The 23,185-nt window shown below is 32.4% G+C and overlaps 6 protein-coding genes across 6 annotated transcripts; 4 read left to right on the top strand and 2 right to left on the bottom strand.

Annotated features, from left to right (window-relative positions):
- Positions 1 to 4: 4 nt before the first annotated feature.
- On the top strand, positions 5 to 1,128 carry LOC124946544 (protein JTB). Its single transcript, XM_047487334.1, has 3 exons — positions 5 to 356; positions 520 to 753; positions 831 to 1,128. The coding sequence occupies exons 1-3, from the start codon at positions 301 to 303 to the stop codon at positions 991 to 993; spliced, it is 453 nt and encodes a 150-aa protein (XP_047343290.1). The 5' UTR covers positions 5 to 300; the 3' UTR covers positions 994 to 1,128.
- LOC124946538 (glutathione S-transferase C-terminal domain-containing protein homolog) lies at positions 851 to 3,385 on the top strand. Its single transcript, XM_047487328.1, has 2 exons — positions 851 to 992; positions 1,049 to 3,385. The coding sequence occupies exon 2, from the start codon at positions 1,069 to 1,071 to the stop codon at positions 2,776 to 2,778; it is 1,710 nt and encodes a 569-aa protein (XP_047343284.1). The 5' UTR covers positions 851 to 992; positions 1,049 to 1,068; the 3' UTR covers positions 2,779 to 3,385.
- A 2,438-nt stretch (positions 3,386 to 5,823) lies between these two features.
- On the bottom strand, positions 5,824 to 18,234 carry LOC124946532 (ubiquitin-conjugating enzyme E2 R2). The gene is made up of 5 exons (XM_047487316.1): positions 17,654 to 18,234; positions 11,212 to 11,298; positions 7,142 to 7,239; positions 6,788 to 6,922; positions 5,824 to 6,133 (listed from the first exon to the last, which is right to left on the bottom strand). Exons 1-5 carry the CDS (start codon positions 17,825 to 17,827, stop codon positions 5,911 to 5,913), a joined length of 717 nt encoding a protein of 238 aa, XP_047343272.1. The 5' UTR covers positions 17,828 to 18,234; the 3' UTR covers positions 5,824 to 5,910.
- Positions 18,235 to 18,813: 579 nt separating this feature from the next.
- On the top strand, positions 18,814 to 19,653 carry LOC124946533 (microsomal glutathione S-transferase 1-like). Its single transcript, XM_047487317.1, has 2 exons — positions 18,814 to 19,048; positions 19,193 to 19,653. Exons 1-2 carry the CDS (start codon positions 18,935 to 18,937, stop codon positions 19,511 to 19,513), a joined length of 435 nt encoding a protein of 144 aa, XP_047343273.1. The 5' UTR covers positions 18,814 to 18,934; the 3' UTR covers positions 19,514 to 19,653.
- Positions 19,654 to 19,919: 266 nt separating this feature from the next.
- On the top strand, positions 19,920 to 22,170 carry LOC124946531 (transcription initiation factor TFIID subunit 7). Its single transcript, XM_047487315.1, has 7 exons — positions 19,920 to 20,173; positions 20,320 to 20,448; positions 20,555 to 20,635; positions 20,716 to 21,082; positions 21,161 to 21,517; positions 21,578 to 21,747; positions 21,950 to 22,170. Exons 1-7 carry the CDS (start codon positions 20,087 to 20,089, stop codon positions 21,971 to 21,973), a joined length of 1,215 nt encoding a protein of 404 aa, XP_047343271.1. The 5' UTR covers positions 19,920 to 20,086; the 3' UTR covers positions 21,974 to 22,170.
- LOC124946535 (probable trafficking protein particle complex subunit 2) lies at positions 22,110 to 23,057 on the bottom strand. The gene is made up of 3 exons (XM_047487318.1): positions 22,640 to 23,057; positions 22,316 to 22,549; positions 22,110 to 22,254 (listed from the first exon to the last, which is right to left on the bottom strand). Exons 1-3 carry the CDS (start codon positions 22,727 to 22,729, stop codon positions 22,156 to 22,158), a joined length of 423 nt encoding a protein of 140 aa, XP_047343274.1. The 5' UTR covers positions 22,730 to 23,057; the 3' UTR covers positions 22,110 to 22,155.
- Positions 23,058 to 23,185: the final 128 nt, after the last annotated feature.

The raw sequence follows: 23,185 nt of genomic DNA, 5'->3' as shown, positions 1-23,185 counted from the left end.
TAATAACTTCATTTTAACGAAATAACATAACGTAATATTTTATTTTATAATTTATTATTTTTTGTTATAAATATTCCAATTTAAAATTAAAATCACGTTGGTACTATTGAAGTACTTAACAAGCTTTCGAAACTTAACACAGAGTGGCGCATCGATCAACATCGACTTTCAATATCATCTCATATCATTTTTTCGAAAATAATTTATGGTGCTGTACATTGTACACATGAATATTAACTTTATTATGAGAGGATAGCATAACTTGAATTAAGAGTGTAAATACAAGTAGAAACATACGAAATGATTGAGTCTTGTACAAAGAAGCGAATGTTGTTAGGTATAATTTTATTAGGAGGGTCAGTTGTAATTCACGTTTCAATGATTGTCTTTAACATTTTTTACATTTTGTTCGTGATTAATATATGTAAACAGATCATTGTTTACTTTGTCTTATAAAATTCTTTAATAAATAATCGTTTATGTACATAAATAGAATAATTTCTTTTTTACCTTATATAGATTAACAATTCTAGTGTTGATCGTTGAAAGTCACTGGACAAATTCTCCAAATAAACTTTATCTTGATAACTTTGAGAATAATACTGTTTGTGTATCGGGAAATGAATATGAGATAATTACAGAATGTCATCCATGCGATGCTTTTGAAATTGCAAGTGAAAGTATTACAGTGTGTATTCATGCAAGATATAAAGAAGTTTTAAAGTGTAAAAGTGGAGAAACTATAACAAGAAGGTAATTTATAGTTAATGGGAATTTATTAAAATAAAGATGAATTTTTTTTATGTATATTTAAATGGTTTATGTTTCAGTTGTGACAGAGTAGCATGGTTAGAAGAGAGAGCATTTTGGAAATTTGAAGGTTTTATGTTTGCCTTAGCATTTATTTCTTGTATTAGTGTATATTGGAGAGAAAATATACTAAGGCAAAGAATTATTCGCAAAGTTGCCAGACAGTTAAGAGCTAGTGTATAGTAAGTGAAAAATAAATTTGTTTATAAATTTTTTATAATTATATAATATATTTTAGTGGTTTCAAAAACCTGAAAAATGGATGAAGCATATTTAGAGATATATTCACTGACTGATTTATGCCTTGCTCCAATAGAAACGATCATAACTCTTTTTACAATAAAATATTGCAATTCTGAGATCAATATTAAGTTGATTCAAACTAAACAAAAGTTAAATGAATGCGCGTATATTATAGATATATCTCAATTTGTATATGAAATTATAGATGAAAAAGAGATTCCTCATGATGTAAATTCTTGTGAATTACCTAGTATAGTTTTAAATAAAACAAGTTACATAGCAGGACTTTGTGCTATACTAAGACAGATTATAAAATCAACTCTCATAGATTGTCCATTACATTACTGTAGATCTTTGTTGGGATTTAAAGAATCATGTTTATTAGCTTGTTTGGAAAGCAGTGTCTGGACTAAGTTTTGTGAAATAGATATGATTAACATGTTAAAATTTCTTAATTTAGGTAGTTCGAATCAAGTAGAATTGCCTCATAGTCTTGCAAGATTTGAATGTCATATGTCGCAACCATTAAGGATACATAATCTATACAAATATGTAGTGTCCAAGAAAAAAAGTATGCAAGATGTAAGAACAGAATATAAAGCTCAAATACCAGAACATAAATATGCAGAAGGTTCTTATATTACGTTAGCTGATATAATTATTTTTGTTTGTGTGCATATATTGCTTACAATATATTCAAGTGACGCAATACTTAAATTATTACCATTGGTAACTAAATGGTACGAACGAATGATTCAAGATCATATTATACTGGAATGTTTAAGTTGCTTATCTATTCAAGAAAAAAAAATTAATAATGAAATTAATTATATACTTCCTCAAGTTTCTAATGAAAGTTTATATAAAAGTGATCCTAAAAGATATAAACCAAAAAGTCGTATCTACACAAAACAAAAAGATATAGAATATTCCATGCAAATTATTCATAATGCAGAAATTATAAGTGAGCTTGATGCAGAAACCTTTGGTGCAGAAATATGTTTTGATTGGACAAATGTTCCTTTTGACATAACTCCAGAAGGTGGATCTTTACCACCTTCTCGTCTGAAAAGAAAATCTGAGCAGTTAGAAAATCTATGTAAACCTGTTATAAAATTAGCAAAAGCAGATGATGTTATTGTAGATTTTTGTTCTGGTAGTGGTCACCTTGGAGTGTTACTTGCATATCTTTTACCAAATTGTACTATAATATTATTAGAAAATAAAGAACAATCTTTAAATAGAGCAAAAGAAAGAGTGAAGCTGTTGAAATTGACTAATATTAAATTTTATCAGTGTAATTTGGATTATTTTAAAGGAAATTTTAATATAGGTTTATCTTTGCATGCTTGTGGAGTAGCAACTGATTTAGTTATTCAACAATGTATTAAAAGAAATGCTATTTTTGTAAGTTGTCCGTGTTGTTATGGATCATTACACAATTGCCATCATTTAACATATCCAAGAAGTAACATTTTTAAGAAACACATAAGCAACAAACAATATTTGACTCTTAGTCATGCTGCGGATCAAACACACGATAAACTAAATGCTAAAACCCAACAAGGATATGAATGTATGGCTATTATAGACACTGATAGAAAATTACAGGCTGAGCAATTTAATTATTCAGTATATCTTGGTAAATTAATACCAGAGACATGTACACCTAAAAATCACATATTAGTTGGAATTCCTAAAAGACGTATATGTATGAAAAATTAGAATATTAACATCTTAAAAAATATTTGTACAACGAACTTTATGGTACAAATAAATATATGTAAATTATACATACATTATACTTACTTGTTGTCTGAAACAAATAATAAATTATGAATAACATTGATACAGTAAAAATGAAGTTCTCTCTTACAAACTTGTTTTAAAATATACTTTGTATATCACAGATAAATATTATGAATTTACAATACGTTATTTTTTTTTTTTTTTTTTTTTAATTTCTATGAACTTTTATATTGCTTATAACATTAATCGTTTGTAGTATGACTGTAATATTATTTCAATTTATTAATGAGACACGTGCCATTACTGCACTAGAAATTTATTAATAATTGTATGAAGATTTTTATTGATATGTACAAAAAAGAAGAAAGAAATAATTATGTATACAAATTATTAGCATTACTTAAATGTTACACAACAATTTCCTATTGTTACATACCTAATTGTAAGAGAAACACGAAACGAAGTTTGTTTTTATATTATATTAGAGGAACTAGGGAATATTCATTTTTACTATTTTACTTACTACTTCAAGCGCCGAGTATATGCTTGGGCAATATTGAAAATTTAAATAAACTTCCATCTTTATTTTATGGTTTAACACTTTCAACATTTAATTTTGGTCTTTCAATAAAATGGCTGATGGAAAACGAAGTGAAAGTACCATATACACATTTTATGTTTTTTTAAAATTGTGTGTTTCATGTACTATTTACAATTTCAGTCATACGAGCACAGATACACTGCCACAGAGTAAGTTAGCCATATCTGATATTTATTTTACTTAATAGTAAACTTATGTTTATTTCAATTCACATCTGTTTTAAGCTTCTTGTAAGAGATGAAACTTAACTTTACCAGACGTTAATAGTGAAAAGTTATCTTTGAACATTGTCACAGAGTATGTCTCTTATTTGATATAAAAGCCCCCTAACACAAGTATTTGATAAAAAGTCCTCAATCAAAAAATTCATATGAAATTAGAAAAAGATCAACTTATGGACATAGTTTTGTTAACAAAATAATGGTATTTGATCTATCGTAAAAAAGAATTGATATTTTCAATGGTAAGAACTACTGATATAAATTCTTCAATAAAACTTATATAAATTAAATTCGACGAATGAAACAAATTATTAATCGGTACTTTACGATTATCGAAGTTCACAATAAAAAAAAAAAATAATATAAGTTATCAAAAAGATAGGGAATAAACAAAAAACTCTTTCGACATTTGGTATATCAAAAATGATTGCTATCTCATTGTAGTTTATTGTCACTAAGAAAATAGTAAGCTATGTAGCTTGGTATATAGTTAACAATTCGTTATATTATTTGGAAATAAAAACATTATAATATTAAAAATGGTAACTGCAATTAAGAAAAAAAAATTGAAAAACATTTATTTTGTTGGATATTGATAATATAATAGACGCGATTAAAATTAAGAAAAAAAGGAAGCAGTAAAGATTAGATACTTAGATATTTATATTGATAGTTACCATTATATAAGCTTACTTATTATAAAAGCTCTAAATAGGGGGCTTTTAAAATTACACGTTAAATTTGCTTCGGGGCATAGCACGAAGCATGTAGGCATCTCAGACATACATTGGTACCTGTTTCAAACGTTTTCCCGACATTAATTTCGTAGTTTACAACTCAGATATTTTCTGTAGTAATAATTATCTTACGCGTAAAAATGTAAGCAAGCAATCCATCGAAGTCTCTTTCTCGTTAATCGTTGAAGTTCGATAGTTAGATTTTACGTGTTATTCGTAATCATAACAAAGAATGGCTGCGTTAGAGATAAGAAAAATTGATAATAACTAATACATTATAATATTCATAGACTCGATAAATCCTTTATCTCAAATCGATTACTTGTTAATTGAAATCGAACTGGAGATTTCGAATACGAATCTTTCTGGACAACTTGCTTCATTTTTCATTATTGGCGTGTAGTACTCTTCTCGATATTATACTTTTGGCTTTACAGCATAAATAATCATCACGCGTTATGATGTAATTTTACATTTCATGCTTTTTTTTCATAAATTTCATATGTATAATAAGATTGTATACTTAGGATCAATTGATGTACCCGCTCGTAAATTTGAATTCGCTATATAAATAGGTACTTCGTTTTTTTTTTTTTTCTAATACCAATTCTTGTACTTTATGTATAAATTTAATAGCACGAAGGATTCTACCAGAGGGGTAAATCAATCGATCCTTCTCATTGTTATTTCGAATGTGCCAGCCACAACACAACAAGCACGGTGCTCCTACCGAAGTACTTATATTCATACCGTATATTGCTTAAGTTAAGGAGCTTGTAAACACGGTATTTCCGACAACTTAACGGTACGACGCTCTCCATAACTTCTTTTAACATTTTTCACGTGTCTCGGATAGCAACACAATTATTCTATTTTGATTCGATATGAAAAAGCTTTTTGATAAATATCTCCGCTCCGGGGAATTAAAACAAATCATTACAATTTTCTTTTCATTAATTTGTAAATCAATTGCTTAACCAAGAAGAGTCGCATTTCTATTAAAATATCATTTATAATTGATAATAAACGACACGGCATTTACGTCAGAGTAGTTCGATGTGCCGTCAAAAATAACTATCAAGAGATGGAAATGTGTGATCGGTACTTGTGAGAACACGTTAATTGACGATGTCTTCGATCATGCGGCAATCGAAGCCATATGATATGACAATGCGACGCATTAGTTGAAAATTTACGTGGCACATTTGTATATAGAGATGGAAAAGAAAAAGAGAGTAAGAGAAAGAAAGAAAGAAAGAGAGAGAGAGAGAGAGAGAGAGAGAGAGAGAGAGAGAGAGAGAGAGAGAAAAGAAATAGAAAGAGGAACGAATAGCGAAAGGGAGGAAAAGAGAGAAAGTGTATATTTGTTATTTGAATAATGTACGTGTATCTATGTATACAATCTGAAAGAAAGAAAGAGAGAGAGAGAGAGAGAGAGAGAGAGAGAGAGAGAGCGAGCGCGTCCGGTTTAGAAGCTCATTAATTTATTAATCTATACAGAACTGGTAATAATTAGCGTTTCGCGTAATTTATAATCTTAAGAAATGGATCACGACTCTCCGTTTCCGCTATCGTCGCCATCTTCGTAATCACTGGCGCTAAGTTGTTCATCCTCGTCGTCGTCTAATTCGTATTCGTCGTCGTAGAAATCCGTCATATCCAACTGTTGTTCGGCTGGCCTTGCACGTGTCTTTATGCAATAATCCTCCAATGTTACTGGTACTACGATACCTTCCTTCTCGGCCTCCATCTTGGCAGCTTGAGCTTGTTTCCTGTGAACACAAATGTTTATTGCGTGGAAATCCTTTTATGATCACGATTACGTTTATTTCAATTATTGCCAGGCATTAACATATAACGCTGCTACGTTCAAATATATCGCGATTTTTCTTCGTTAGATTTCTCTTGAAAAGAGGATTGTAAAAAACGAACCGTTTATCTCGAAAAAAAAAATCTCCATTACAAATATAAGTATGGTCAAACATTTGCCACATAAAATATCATTATATAATTGTGTTTGGAGATCGATTTATATATTTCTATCGATCTATTTAACTTCGTTTAATTAATTAATAAAAAAGAAAGAACCAGAAAAAAAACTCGAAAGAACTCGAAATTTTTCTATCCCGAATATTGAAAATCAAATGGAGAATGAGAGGAAATCTCGAACGTGAATTATTGTTAAGGAACGCTCATCGTTTTAATCCATGAGAATCAACGATATACGTCTCCCACGAGACGAGAACTTTCGCTTAGAACTGTAGGAGCGGTGCGAGAAAAAGACTAAGTTATAACGGTACGAAAAGGTAAGAACAATGGAGTGAAGAAATGTATGTGTGTGAAAGAAAGAGAGAGAGAGAGAGAGAGAGAGAAGACGGAGAAAGAAAAAGAGTCATACATCCTCCTTCTCGATACTTGCTCCTTACCTTATGATATTTTCATACTCTTTATCTCTCCCCTTGGAGTCACGCCAGCGTCGGTACATCACCGAGGCATCTACATTGGCGGGGCTATATGTGTTGGGCTCGTTCAAGAGTGAGATCACTGACAGCAAGATCGTCCTGTAAGAGGTATCAAAGGAATATCCATTTATCGTTTATTTTCTTGTACCTGTATCGATATACACGATGTAGGGCGATGAAACGATGATGATGATAATAATAATAATAATGATGATGATGATGATGATGATGATGATGATGATGATGATGATGCTGGGAATGGAGAAAAGAGATCGAGGGAGTCCGAAAGATCCTCACGTAAAACGCATTCGATCTTACCTAACATTCTGCGTTGGGTTCCACCTCTCGCATGGCAGTTCACCGCTCTGTGGATCGTCTACCGGTGGATGCAAGATAGATATGCAGAGATCTCCGTTCTGCGAAGCAAATGAAAAAAGAACAGAACGTAAAAATAGTAAGCACGAAACGGTAAGCAAGTTATCATCTCGTCTTGTTTAAAAGAATAGAGGATTCAATTATTCGGATTTAATTAATGTAGACAAGATTAAGAGATTCGTCTGCTTATAGGAATAATATTTCGAGTCGAGCTCCCTAAACGTTTCTTAGTAATTTGCTTTGCCAGACAAATTTTCATCGGGTCGAAAGATTCTCACATTCGAGACGATACTTGGAAAAGGTGGGCGAAACGAACTCGCTTGCGCACGGCCAGGCATAAAAATAAATACGGCTCTTTGTGATCCAGCCGAGGAAGAAACGATTCATGATTCTCACAAATTCGAAATTGAAATTGAAGTTGCAAAAAGCCGCAACGACAATTGTTCTTTTCATATTTCTTTTTCTATTTTACTGGCGTCTGATATTAAATGTACGATCATGATGTTTGAGTATGTTGTTGAAATTATATCAGAGTTTATGAACAATGCGTAGATATAAACGAATAACAAACGAAATAAATATACGTGATGTTTGCTAAAAAAATTTACACTATCCCAGACAAAATAATCTCGATCATAAACAAAAGTATTATTGTCGAGTTATGATTTATCAAATGAAAATAAAACATAGATAAAGGAATTTTCGTCGTAAATAAAAGTTTTAGTAGTTCATCTATACGAGGTATAGTACGCGTTTATACGCTGCCAACTTTCTTCACGAAGCAATGATTGATAAAGCTCATGGTCACGTAAGAAAGAGAGAGAAAAAGAGAAAGAGAATGAGAATGAAAGAAATGCGGCGATAGTGGAGACTATAGGCCTTTGAGTTTCAGTTAACTTCAAAAGGTGGTACCATGAAGATAGGTAGAATTGCAAAAGTTCGAGGTAAACGTCACAAGTGAGAAAGAGAATCTTCTCTTAGCTTCTCTCAGTCTCTGTCTCTTTCTTTCTCTTTCGATCTTGTAGCAGCGAATGGTCCCTCGCGTAAATCCCATCGCGTTCTACCTTGAACTCAAGCTAAACGAGCAACCAAGTCGCGTGTCCTCTCTCTCTCTCTCTCTCTCTCTCTCTCTCTCTCTCTCTCTCTCTCTCTCTCTCTCTCTCTCTCTCTCTCTTCTCTTCTCTTTCTTACTATCTCTTTACCAGGGTAATGCACGCTCGATTCACACAGACTCAAGAGAGATCCTGTCCCGTTAATAGTCGTTCGGAGGTCCCGAGCGCGACCTTAGTCGACGAGGGAGAAAAAAAAGACTGAGAGATGGAAAGATAGATATATATATATATATATATATATATATATATATATATATAGAGAGAGAGAGAGAGAGAGAGAGAGAGAGGGAGAGAGAGAGATAGTAAGAGAGAAAGAGAGGGAGAGAAAAGAGAGAGAGAAGCTCACAGACCTGAGCTCCCCTGTGAACGAACGTGCGCGAGCGCTCATGAACGCAGTCGGTGCGACGTACGCACACACGAAGTAGGCACGCAATCATAAACGAAAAGCAAGTCGAGTTAAGAGATACACACACATACACAAGAGAGAGAGAGAGAGAGAGACATGCGAGCTTTATGCACGTGTATACGTGACCGTCCACACACTCGAGCACGCGTTCCACGCTTCGCCGGATCTCTCGAGGCGTCGACCTCTCTACGAGGGCAGCGAAGAGATTCCGTAATAAAACAACCACCCGATACGTGCTCGCTTCGGACACTTCGATGCCTCTACTCTCTACTCTCTCTCACTCTCTCTCTCTCTTTTCCCTCTTCGCTTATCCATTTTTATTATTATATTTTCTTTTTCTTTTCTTTTTAATTATTTATTTCTTCGACAAATTCAAAGAGTCGATCTTATTTTCTCATAGACATCTCGTTGCATCAATGATTTTTTGACTTCTCTCTCTCTCTCTCTCTCTCTCTCTCTCTCTCTCTCTCTCTCTCTCTCTCTCTCTCTCTCTCTATCTATCTATCTATCTATCTATCTATCTATCTATCTATCTATCTATCTATCTATCTATCTATCTACATATACATATATGTATATATAAAACTTTTTATAATATATATTTGATCTTAGTTTCCGACGTAGTTCGTTGTTACGTTCAGAATTGCAAAGTGAGACATTTATAATTACGATAGTGTTCCAAATGAAATAAGCAAAAGTAAATGTGATCGATTCCATGTTTAAATATTTTTGATTTAAAGCAAACTTTTTTCTAATTACGTCTATAATAATCTATACACGCATACATAGGTTGAATTAAAACTATATGACTATATTTGAAAATGAAAGTGACAAATCGTTCGAGCGTAACTTTTGTTCTTTATAAGTTTCACAAGAATTTCTTGATGACTTCACATTCTGGGCATAGATTTTCCAGAAGATATCGCAGAAGCTTTCACGCTCGTTCACGCTCTTTCACGCTCCTCTCCGGTCTCGGTTAAGCGTAAAAACATCAGCAACCGGGTGCAATGGTGTAACGTTCGATTAGCCTGTATGGCTGAGCCAAGCTGAGTCGCGTAACTCGTGGAGAGTTCAACGAGGCGACAGGAAATCCGGACGACCACTCTACGTAGGATCTCTCTCTCTCTCTTTCCCCTATTCTCTACTCCTTCAAACCCTTACAGGATGGCATACAATCAAACGGAACACTTGACGAAGGAGAGAATACGTTTCATTTCGACGAAAATTTATGCGAATAAAATCGAAATTCGTCTATATATAGACATATAAATATATTTCTGTTATAAAGAAAAAAATGTATTGATCAATTTTAAGAGACATATCGAATCGGACCTTCAAAAAAACTGGTCAAGAGCAGACCGAAGAAAGGAATGGAGAGAGAGAGAGAATAACGGAGACAGAAGCGAAGAGGGAAAGAGAGCATCGACCTTGAAACGAAGAACTGCCTTTCTTAAAATGTACCAGTCTTCGATTTTTCCGTCCCCACCTCATACAAATATCAACAATGCTTTATGCGCGATGCTAGTTCGCGCTGACTCGACGTTTTTTCTGTTCGAAAGCTTGAGCTCGAAGAGAAGCGGGGAACCATTTAGTTTATATGTATGTGCCATGTGTATGCGCCACCCACACGGATCTCTATCATTTTTTCACGATTCACGATTGGAAGGCTAGGGAAGAGAGCAAAAATATTTATGCATATATGTGTGAAAGAGAAATAGAAAGATGTCTGTGCCATTCCCGTTAGTCACGTCTAAGTCTATTCTTCTAAGTGTTCCACTGGTTGGTCTCCCGGTTAACAACTGGACACGGATGTCCAAGAATCTTTTGTCGGTCAATGACTCCACCTTCCTTCCTTCTAGTTAGCTAAAGGTCGACACCAGGAGGAGCATGCTCTAAGGCCAAGAGAGAGAAGGAACATCTACGTCAACTACACGTGCGCTTAATAATCCTCTTCAGCCCTAAGCTATCGCGCTTATTCGATCGAAGAAAATATTTTTTTCGTACAAGTTAATCGTAGCAAATTACTATCGAAAATGTTTAGTTTTCTATCATTTTCTTAATAATATCAATCATAGTTTCATATATACATCTTTTTCTTTCTCTAATTCATATCTATTCACAATTCTCATTAGCAAGAGAAGCAATCGAACGAGACGCGGTGAAAGTCGATGGGGATTATGCGGATGAATGATTCGTTTGTTCATTATGTCTTTTTTAAATGCTTTCGCAGAAGACAAGGCATCGGCTTGTCGTAGAGAAAAGGTTTTTGCAAGAGAGCACGACGTAAAAGTTGATACTCGTGAAAGCCATGGCATAGGGTGAAAGACACGGGGAGGATGAAAGAGAGAAGGGGAAAGTGGCGGACACAGGAAAGGGTAGGATGGAAAAGGGAGAAAGAGAGAGAGGAGGAGGGAGGGAGAGAGAGAGCGGGAGTCGAAAAGGGATGGATGAAACGAGAGGTATGCGGGGGATCGATAATTCATATATTCACTCACCTCGTATACGTTCGGATGCCAAACTTTCGTCATGAACCGAATACTTGGCGGACTGTACGGATAATCTGGTGGGAACTTCATGTGTGCCTGAAAATATAAACATCATTATCCATTATTAATCCTATGATCTATAATATTCTACAAAAATCAATTGCAATTTTAAAATTACTAATCCTTGAAATGGTATATTAACGATGATTAGAAATAATAATGGAACGAGAGCTTTTCAAACATATAATTCTCATTTTATCAGTTAAAAATATTTTTTCCTGATATTAGAAAGCGAACTATTACTGTCATAACTTCTTTTAAAATGAATAAAATTTCAATGAACAAAATCAACTCGTAGATTGTGTTGTGATATATCGATTTCGATTATGAAAATGAATATACGTGAACATTGCTTGGTCCCGATATTCGATGGAGACTTTCGTCGAAAGCTGTTCGACGTTGGGGGACGCTATATTGATCGCGACCTGGTCATGGCCTAAATATCTGCCTCGTCCTCTGGGATAGCGCGTCCTAGAATTAACCTATTTTCCATCGACGCTCTACGAAAGCGAAGTCGCGGCAATGATCGATCGATTTTCTCCGTCTATATTTTTTGTTATTTTTTATTTTCTTTTTTTTTTTTTTCCTTTTTAAAAATAGCTTGAGTTGTAAGATTAAAAATAATTTTATCGTGTTCTTTTATACTCGCAAAAAAAAAGAAAATATCAATACGAGAATTTAAATGGATCATTAAAATACACGCACATTGATACTCGATTATATAGGACAGTAGTTTGTAAAGAGGAAAGAAAAAAGGCTAACGAGAAAATAAGAAACAAAAAGAAAAAAAAGAAAGAGTGAATCGATATCGTTTTCTATTATGTATGTTTGGGTCAATGGAAAATGAAACGTCAGCGAACGCGTGTATGTCAACGTCAACGAACTCTACGTAAAAATTCTCAATGTTCGATAAAAAGTAATCATAATACGATAGTACTGCCGACACTGTTCCGACCTTTTGTCGTTATTTGATTTTCTCGCTTTTTCTTCTGCGGAACAAAAAGACTTTCTTTTTCCTTTTCAATTCGTAGTAACGTTACAACTCGACCAAATATTATATATTGGTTTTTACTTCACCTCACAATTTGTATGAACAGCCAAAAAAAGAGGAATTTATCTTATAAAATATTCTTCGTTCGCTGATTACCAAGCAAAGTTTTCAAGTTTTCTACTTTTCAAGTTATACAAGTTCGATAGACGTTATTATCAAGTCATGAAATTTCGAATTATCCTTTTTGTCAAGCAAACTAATCTAAACTGATAGTTTTCGTTTGCTACGATATATGCACGTTCGGTCATGCGCTCAAGTAGTTTACTTATAACACGTGCAAACTAGTTTCGCTATGACATGTTGTATACCTTTTCGTATCGATTTAGAACATATAATAATATAAAAAACGATCGATCAATCGATTGATCTCATCTTAAACTTCGACATCCGGTGATCTTTCCATGAGGCTTAAACGTATTTTATCACTATCACAATATTATCGATCTTCTTCCCTCGTTCTTATCGACGACACAAAAATGTCATTCTCGTTAATGATAGCGTGACATTGACAAGAAAAATTATTTCCAGTATCGATATGACCTTATGATAACACTTACATGTATGGTGTACTTTATCTATTTTTTTCGAAACAACACAAAACAGCTTCAATACGATCAACGAACTTAATAATTTGTTAAAACTGAAACTTTGCTCTTCATGTGAATAGTCCTTAAATTTTCTTAATGAAGGTACTACGTTCCGATCGATTCCATCTAAACTTTCGGAAATATCAACGATAGCTATTCAGAATAAGAATAGTCGTTGGACAAATGTGAATATCAAACGGAATGCTTTAATAATGCAACATGTTCGGCACGTGACATAAGCGTAAAACGTTATCGACTTGATACTTTTGCACACCTCGTTCATTCGAATAAGGTTCAAAGGTGGAAATAAGGATATATAATAGCGCTTAAGATACTATTGCCAAAGGTAAAAAAAAAGCAAATATCATGAAGTGAGTTTCCATAGGATTTCGATCGAACAGTACGCATATCGTCAAATAAAAATTTGATTTTGTCGGTTGAGTATCATCGGATAAAAATTTAAAGTTAGGCTTTCACCTTGATTCACGATTTTTGATAATATTTCAGAATCAATTTCCCTCAACGTAGATTGAATTTTATATCAAATTTTCCTTCGCTATAAATGGCTCGATGTGAGATAAAAAAATATAGAAATAACCCTAAAGAAGAGACGAAATCTAAATACCAGCCAATAATCGTGACTTCTACAAAAAAGAAGGAAAAACATCCATAATTTTGACCAGATTCTTAAGAATCTCCGTTCTCTTTCTCTCTCTCTCTCTCTCTTGAAATCATGGCTTGCCTTTAGTTGGCCTACAAATCTTGGCGACCTACATAGATGATAAGAGTGGAGCCGTCCCTGTGCATATTCGTAAAAGAACATTGTGCGATATAGGTAAAATCGTAAGTAGAGAAGCCCCCTCCAAGACTTAGGATGAACCATAGATAACCCAGTACTTGGTAAGCAAGTGTAATTACAGACTTATTAACATCAATTTTGACTTTTTTAATGATCACAAAAAATCTATGTTCAATCTTTTTCTTTTTCTAACTCATTCGAAAGGATCTTTATAATTTTGTAAAAGTAGTCTTGCAAAAGATTACGCTTATCTGATCTCACGAACGGTGTACTTTTCCTTACTCTCACAGAGTCTAGATTTTATATCAGTGATTCTCAATCTGCTTCACATACCCCCTGGAAATGTGTATGTAATTTGTGTACCACTTGTTTAAATAGATAAAATTATAGCTATAGTATAACAATGAAAATAAAATAAAACACACATACATTAAATTTTGTATTTAATGTAACTCCCAAAAGTTTTACAGCGTAATCCATGCTGAAAACCCCTACTTTAAACTATAGACATGTCTAACAAACAAGCACGTCTGATATGATCAAAGACAAGTGCGACAAACGTAAAAGAAAAAGAAGTAAATGTGGCACACCGATTTGCGATTTAAATACTATCAGATTATTTTTTCTAATTTTCTTTTATTTCTTATGAATTTGATCGGGGAGAGTACTAGACTATACTAAATTCGTTTCTCCAGAAATGTATACAATCGAGAAACGAAGGATTTGGTACACGTTCGGATCCTTGAGGGTTTAGAGATTCGATGCATTTACCAAAGTAACCACCCACGAGCTATACTCCCTATGGATGCGTTTTAATCGGTAGAGTTTCACCGTTATACAATATAATATTACACGTCGAATATTGACCGACTGATACCGTTAGGATTTCATGGAAAGTGCACACGACATATCAGCACGAACTGCTCTCACGATACCCATCTCTTCTGGCTAAGGTGAAAGGATAAAGTCAATGAGAGAAAGAGAAGAAATGAGGTGGGGAACTTCGTTCGCAAAAAATAGAATGTACAGTATGTATTATACATTGACCGCGTTTGTTAACAAATTTTATTCAAATAAACATATTAACAAATCCATATGTATGTATGTCTGCGTGTCTACGTGTATTATTTTTATTGTGATCGGATAATGTCGTCTGTAGAGGAGAAGAGAAAAAGGAAAAGCAACGAGACGTCAAGTGAAAGTCGAGTGAATTAGATCTTTCGACGCGAGACTTGTGGTACCACTGGATGAAAAGTTTCGGATAAAAGTCGACAGTAAAAGATTGTAGAGTAACAACGAGTCGAAGTGGATCGTTTAAAGAAAACTTTCGACAAATCTTTTCCTTTCTTTCTTTCTTTCTTTTCGAACGTTCAATATTCCTTCTTTTGTCTATCTATATCCGATTTAACAGAAAACAGCTTGACTACTAACTTAAAAGCATTTATTAATTCAGTCGGCGAACACGATTCAACGATAAGAGTAGATATTCTAAACGCGATTTAGAAAGTTTATAAAGCGTAAAGCGATAATCGCAAGATCAAAGCCATACACTTCTCTGCTGTTTCTCTTTGAATATGAAATTTTACTGGTGAAATACATAAATTGCTAAAGCTTTAAAGCGATAATTGAAATGTTTATGGTATCATGAACAGACTAAAAAATATTGAAAAGCTTGCTTTTCAATCAATTTATTCGGAATTCTCCGCCTACCCCCTATCTATCTAGCTGTCTTTTTCTATCTCTTTATCGAGTCAGAACGTTTCGTTACAGCTGCTTTATACCACGGGAAGATACACACCGTGTGCGTTACGTGAATAACCATGCGCTCGTTCATAACGAAGCGGAAAGTGGTTTAGAAAGCGGACGGAACGTGTAAAAGTTTATGGTGGCTAGCAAGTAATCAAACTTATTTTCCGTTTGTACGGCTCAATGTACAGAATAAAGGATTTTGTCTATGAAATTACAAATTTGAATAAATTCAAGCTCTTGAAGAAGAAACAAATAAGAATTGTCCTAAATTTCTTAATGAAATATTTTGTAAAAGCGTTCACTTTTCTAAATCACGAATATATCCTCCTACTATTCTCACGAGCAATTCTCGTAGAATTCTAACTCGAAGAACATAAATTGTTACCAAGAATATATCAAAGGGAGAGAAAGAGAAAAAAAATAAAAGGAGGAAGGGAGGGAAGGAGGGGAGGGGTGAGAGAGAGAGAGAGAAAGACGATTCGCTAGAATGCGGATCGCGAGGCGATAGAACTGCAAACAATGCCGACGATACTGTGCGCGCGAATAGACATTGGGTAACATTATTGACGTTAAACTCGTTCGATCACGAAACGATTAACATGAGAGGAAAAGCAATGTGCCGCGAAACGTTCAGCACAAATACTTTCTGCTATCCGATACGGAATCTTGCATCTCGATCGAAGAATTAATATCGCTGCAAAATGCAGGTCGCTTGATTCGCCGCGTTAGGTAATCTTTGGCTCAGCAAGATTGCTCAACGACTTTGAGAATTAAAGCGACGCTCGTTTCATGTTTGTAAATTAGATTTTTCAAAAAAAAAAAAGAAAAAAAAAATAAAGAGAAAAAAGACAGAAAAAGAGATGAGAGGAAGAGAGAGAGAGAGAGAGAGAGAGAGAGAGAGAGAGAGATAGAGAGAGAGAGAGAGAGAGAGAGAGAGAGAGAGAGAGAGAGAGAGAGAGAGAGAGAGAGAGATTATCTCATAAATGCTTTCTTTGTATTATCATTTGATAGTTTGCAACTTCTAATTTAACATTTTTACATCAATAATATTTTTTAATATTACCAAGTATTTTACGATAAAATAAATGTCCTTTCCGCGAATGCGATAAAGAAGAACCATATGTGTCTTATCTCGCTCGTGAAATCTGCATTGTCGAAGCGAAAGAAAAACGGTGCAGTAGTTGTCGTCGTCGTCATCGTCGTCGTCCGTTCGGTCGGTCAAGGCAATGTAAATGTTTCGTGTACATATGTACGCTCCATAGCTCGCACGGAAACGTTAGTCAATGATAAAGTTTTCTACTATAAATGTTCAAATGAAGGTTAAGACACAAAGAGCATTATAAAAGTACAGACAGCAATATGAAAGGTGCTAATGGCTACGTAGAATAAAAAAAAAAAAGAAAAAAAACCATTGAAAAATGAAACAAAATTATATCTTTTATAGACAGAATATGGTTTTCAATATTCCATAATTTATTTCATTATTCCATAATAAGGTCCATTATTATAGTTTGGGAAAATAAAGTTTTCAAATGTATCATCGATAAGTAAACTACGTTGTAATAAAAAAGATTCATAAGAAATAACGTAATGTCATAAGGGACAAACTTATAAATTATCTATTCTGTTTTTCTTCGTGTATTCATGTGCTTCAAGAGTATTATAAACTGTGCATTTAATGTAAATAATAGTATATTAAAAATAGAAAATATAAACATATTGTTATTAATAATATAGAATAAAATGACTAGTTAAAGTTTTTATCAAACACAGAATTATAAAAGATGATTGTTATTTATTTTAATTGGTATTTTATAAAGTACGACAAATTGAATATTAATTGTAAATGCGGCACTCATTGGTTAATTTTTATAACTATTTAAACAGATGCAATAAGGTATTATAAAATGTGACTAAACAGTTTTGTATACTGATAAAAATAATGGAGAAAACGAATTGTTAGATAAAAAGTTACGATTATGGTACCGAAGAAAGTATGTTTACGAGTTGAGCCAAACAAAACATGAAGGAAAGATCGTGATATATGCATTTAAAGATAAGTAAAGGAAACATAACCAAAAAGTCGGAATTTATTGTTTTTTAACATATCGGTCTGAATTTAGGGGCTTACAATCTTTATAAATAGATAAACGAAAATGGACTAAATATAAATCGCATAACATAAGCGACATGAAGTTTACTCACCTTAAAATAGCCTCCTTGATAAAGCGTGTCTGGAGGACCGAAGATCGCGACTTCCCACTCGAACATGTTGTCCTCGTTAACGAGCTTCACGCGAAAACCTTCGACAGGTTCTTCCTGAAGGCTTTTGTATTCGAGGGCAAGGGCCCGTAACGCGCTGCTTGTTGGTTGTGCCATATTTTTCGACTCTGGAATCACAACCACAGTCCGTTCCAGAAAGACGAAAGTCTCGAAAGCTTCCCAGAGTGGTCGCCAGAACAGCGACGTAATCGGACCGACTGCCTTTGCGAACTCACAACTCCGTTCTCTCAGAGAATCAATTCGACCGACGGGTTCAGACCGAACGATAAAATTGCGAGGTGTTCCTTTACCACTAACGCCGTTTTACCTAGCTCGATCCTACTCCCGAAAATATTTCACTTACTAACAAAGTGCCTGCTATGTTCGATACTGATTTCTAATTCGCGGCAAATAAACAAAGGAATATGATCGAATCTACGAACTGCGAAATGCCCCTGCAGTCAACAATACACCATTCCCAACACACGCACTACGGCTCTAACAAAACAGCTGACGTACCTTCTGCGTCAGCGTCGTTCCTATCCTGCGCATGCGTCCTATTGAGAACTACAAAAATGGCGCAGATCTTTGTTTTCTATATCTCCTTGATCGACGATATTTCTATTTTTCTCTATACCTTTTTTGTCCTTCTTTTTCTTGTTTTTCTTTATTGATTTTTTCTTTTAGCTGTTACATCAAATTAACTTTACTTCTAAACATCGATCATTTTTTCTTCGTAACTGATTATCGACATTTATTTAGGCGAGTCTTAATGTAGCGTGTCTCGAACAGCAATCACCAATCAAAATTTTGCTTTCGAAAAACACATTTTCAACCAATGAAAAAATCCACTTGTTCGTTTAGTTAATCAAAAAAATGAATATTTTACATAAAATATTTAAAATAACGACAGGAAATACGAAAATATTTTAATCAATTTTTGGAAAGAAAAATTTCTTGTTTCTTTCTTCGATGTAAAATAAATAAATAGAATTATTGACTGTACTTAATAATATTGTTTTCATTGGGTACGTAGTAAAATAGTCGTAATTAATTCCTAGATACTTGAATTCGTACATGCTAGTGGAAAATTCTAGAGATAATATTTATATTAATAAACGAATGTGATTTTACTACAATCTCATGTTCACATCCGGTGTGTACAGAAAGTATTATATTGTTTTAAAAAATATTTGTTAAATAGTATAAAGTAAGTATTTAAATATGGCTGCAATAAATACAGAAATTATGAAAGTATTTGGATTTTGGAGTAGTGTGCTAGTTTTAAAAATGCTTGCAATGGTAATTCTAACCACACGTTATAGATTTACAAAAAAGGTACTGTAAGAATGATTGTACATTTAATAACTAATTTTATCATTTCAATATGTCACCTTATTTTTTTCCATCATCCATTTTGTTAATATTAATATTATTATAATGAATACTAGAGAAATTAATTAAATTTTCTTTATTTTTAAGATTTTTGCAAATTCTGAGGATGGATTTTCAAAAAAATGTAAAGTGGTTTATGATGATCCAGATATAGAACGTGTGCGTAGAAATCATCTCAATGATCTTGAAAATGTCCTTCCTTGGTTTATAATCACTTATATTTGGCTAACAACAGGACCATCTATTTGGTTGGCTGGAATTTTAATCAAAACTTTTGTAATTTCTAGAATTATACATACTTTAGTTTATGCTGTTTTTCCACAGCAACCTGCTAGATTTTTGTCCTTTTTCTTTGGTTATTGTATTATGGGCTATGAAGCTTTTGCTTCTTTATTATATTATTTGTAAGTTGTTTAAAATGAAACTTATATGAATGCAAAAATTCTATGCTTCCTTTTATACTTAATTAAATTTTATACTTAATTAAATAAAAAAAATATACCTTATTAAATATTATATCAGTTATAGGTATATATTTTTTATAGATACAGTTGTGGTATATTCTGTAATTGTTATGATATTGATAATTTATATTTCTATAATTGTAATAATGATTTATATATTTTTTTATTATTAATGTATCATTATTTTTAAATTAATTAAATAAATCTTATAGAATGATTAAACAACCTGAAAATTATTGTTTCAATTATAAAATAAAAATGAAAAAGATAGCAACTTTACTCAACTTTTTTTTATTATTATAATACCATATAGTGTCGTTATAATATCGCCCTTTATATAATTTCGTGAACATAGTATAGAGTCGCCCTCTATCACTTGAGAGCAAATGAAGACGCTACCATTAGAAATCAGTTGTTGCCGGTTTCTGTATTTGTGCGTTTTGTCAGTTGCATTTGAACACTTTTTAGTTATGGATTATTTAAACTATTTCATTTTGATATTATAATTAAAATCAAAATGAATCGACATCCAAATACAGATTACAAAAGCCGTGGGGAACCACAAGTAGAATTAGAAAGTCAATTTATTTTAAGACTGCCAGTAGTAAGTTTTATTCTGCTTTTTAACCTAAAAATATGCTACTTAATAATATGTTATTTAAATATGCTATTTAATTGATTATTAGCAAATTCTTTAAGAAATTATTATAAAATACATATGCACGCATACATATATATGATAAATTTTAGGATTCAGCGAAAGTCTTAAGAGAAACATTAAGAAGTGGAGCTCCCTTAAAAGATAGACTTAATATAAAATTAGAAAATGATATGCGATATGGCGAAGTAAGATTAGATCATTGGTTGTTGCATGCTAAGGTATTTAATATTTCTTAATTATTACTCCAAAAGGTATAAAGTATAATTTTCCTCTCCATAGTTCTTAAGAAAAAAATAATTCTTCATTTTTTTTTGTCTTTTTTAGGTAGTTGATTTGCCTACAATTGTAGAATCTTTAAAAACAATCGATAATAAAAGCTTTTATAAAACAGCGGACATATGTCAGGTAATATGATATTTTCGATAATAATATTAAGCGAATAAAATTTACAAACAATAAACTCATATTATTGTTATTATAAACAGATGTTGATATGCAAAGAAGAGGATGATCATACTACTACAGATGAGGAATCGCCTATGAGGCAAAAGAAAAAAGACCCAAACAAGGTTGATAAAAAATTTTTATGGCCACATGGTGTAACTCCACCTACAAAGAATGTAAGACGTAGGAGATTCAGGAAAACTTTAAAAAAAAAATATGTAGAAGCACCAGAAATAGAAAAAGAAGTAAAAAGGTTGTTAAGAGTTGATAATGATGCTGTCAATGTAAAATGGGAAGTAATATGCGAAGATGAGGATCAATCGAAACCAAGTAAAGTATCATCTTCTGGAACAGTCAAATCTAGAAGGGATAATATTAGCGGTAACACATCACAAAGTTTAGATGTTGGTAAGTATTCTATTTAATTTAACCAATTCTATTCTATTTAATCAATTTAGTTATATTATGTGATTATTTTATTTATAGCTGAACATGATATATTTGGTGAACCTGTGAGTGACAGCGAAGATGATGATGAAGAAGCAAATATAAATGTTATGGAACTTGATGAAAATAGCAGACTATCTGGTGATAGTAGAGCATCCGACTCTAATTCCATGCAGGCTGCTTATTCAGAGCGATCAAGTAATAATGTAACTACGAGTTGTGGTCTTGTAACGGAATTTAGCAAGGAAATGTTCCAAAATGAGAATAATTCTGAGGTAGATGGAGAAAAACCGACAGATACAGCAGAATCAAAAGTACCAAAATTAGAACAGTTTCATTCAGAATATATTATTCCTGATCATTTTTCAGAATCACCATCTATTTCTACGCCTAAAGGTAATTATATTAAATGTATGTTATACATATGGAAATAAGCTGATTTATGTATTATTTCAGATTCATTGCAAACGAGACTTGCCACACTTCATGCTGAATTAGCAGAGTTGCGCCAACGAAGGCAACAACAAGAGATTGAAATTGCAAATATTGAAAATGTTAAACTTAGACAAAGATTTCAAGAAATTTTGGATAATTTATTAACTCAAGAGATGCAGAAGGTGCAAGAGGTAATTAATAATATTGTTCATAGTGTTTATATTATAGTGTTTATATTATAAATAAGTACTATTTTATTTTTTTATATTTGATGAGATTCAGAGGTTTCTTTTTTCAAAGAATAGTTCTAGCATCTGCTTAAAATTTTTTTTTAACTTAAAATAATTGTTTTGAATAATCATTTATAACTTAATATATTATACTAACTTTCAGATTCAAGATTTGGAATTGGAATAAAATTAAACTACTTCTATAATATCACCATTCATTAAGTTGTGATAAACAAAATTGAATAATTATTATTTAAGTATTGAGGATTCCTAAATAGTATTAATGTTAGAGGATATGTTGTATTTAAATAATATAAGTCGAAAACAGAAAAAATGAACTATTGTTATTATAATAATAAATAAAAATCATTATGAAGATAAGTATTTTCTGCCATATAACTGTGCCTTCTTCTCGAAACCAACAGATTTAATAGGTGTATTTAGTTTATAAAAAGGATTCATGGAATACTGAAACAAATAACAACGATTTTACAATCTTATAAAAGATTGTTAAAAACATAAATATTACCTTAATGTACGTCTCATACATTTCATTAAAGAAATTTTTGATTCCATCTTCGTTTTTACTATCGTGTACCATAACAAATCGTATATGAGTCGCTGTTACAAAAGCGCTTACGAACCATTGATTAAATTTATCTACAACTTTAAAATGCATATTTGTTGTTTTCCATGTATGTTCATCTACAAGATCAAGTGCAGCATGAGCTATAAATTGGCTCAAATGTGTGTGATCTTCTTTCTATTATAACAGTGAGTTAATTAAATAAAATATTTTTCTATCATGATATGTAGTTCAAAAAATGTAAATCTATTAGGATAATAAACAAACCTTTGCATCTTTACTAGAATTATTAAATTCTATTTCAAATAATGGGTTATCAGCATGGCCAACAATAGCAAAATAATAATTTGCTGCCATAATTTATTTTTTTATTTACATTTATAATCTTAATATTCTTTTTTGCAATCTTTTTGTATACAATATCTTGTATGTATTTAGTCAAATAGTAAAAGATATCAAAAAATATTCTATCATATTATATTATAAATATTATATTATAATATAAAGAGTAGAGTACAGAGCGAATAAAAATCGAAACAAATCACTTAGGAAAAATTAAGATAACATCAGCTGAATGTCAATGAAGAAATATCACTGAGAAACTGAATGGTAACCGATTGATGCAGCGCCCTCACTTTCACGAACTAAATGGTTTCATTTTTGTGACCTAAATTGTTCGTACGAATTCACGTCCAGAATATTCGTTGTTAAAACTTACTACTGTATTCTGACAGAAGTCAAAAATTAAAAATTAAAAATAAAAAATTTAATATTTATAATTATAAATTTCTTTGATGTAAGCAATATTAAAAT

Source organism: Vespa velutina, chromosome 2 (genome assembly GCF_912470025.1).
Source record: "Vespa velutina chromosome 2, iVesVel2.1, whole genome shotgun sequence".
NCBI lineage: Eukaryota > Metazoa > Arthropoda > Insecta > Hymenoptera > Vespidae > Vespa > Vespa velutina.
The sequence above is the reverse complement of the archived record's forward strand: the minus strand, read 5'-3'. Positions and strand labels throughout refer to the sequence as shown.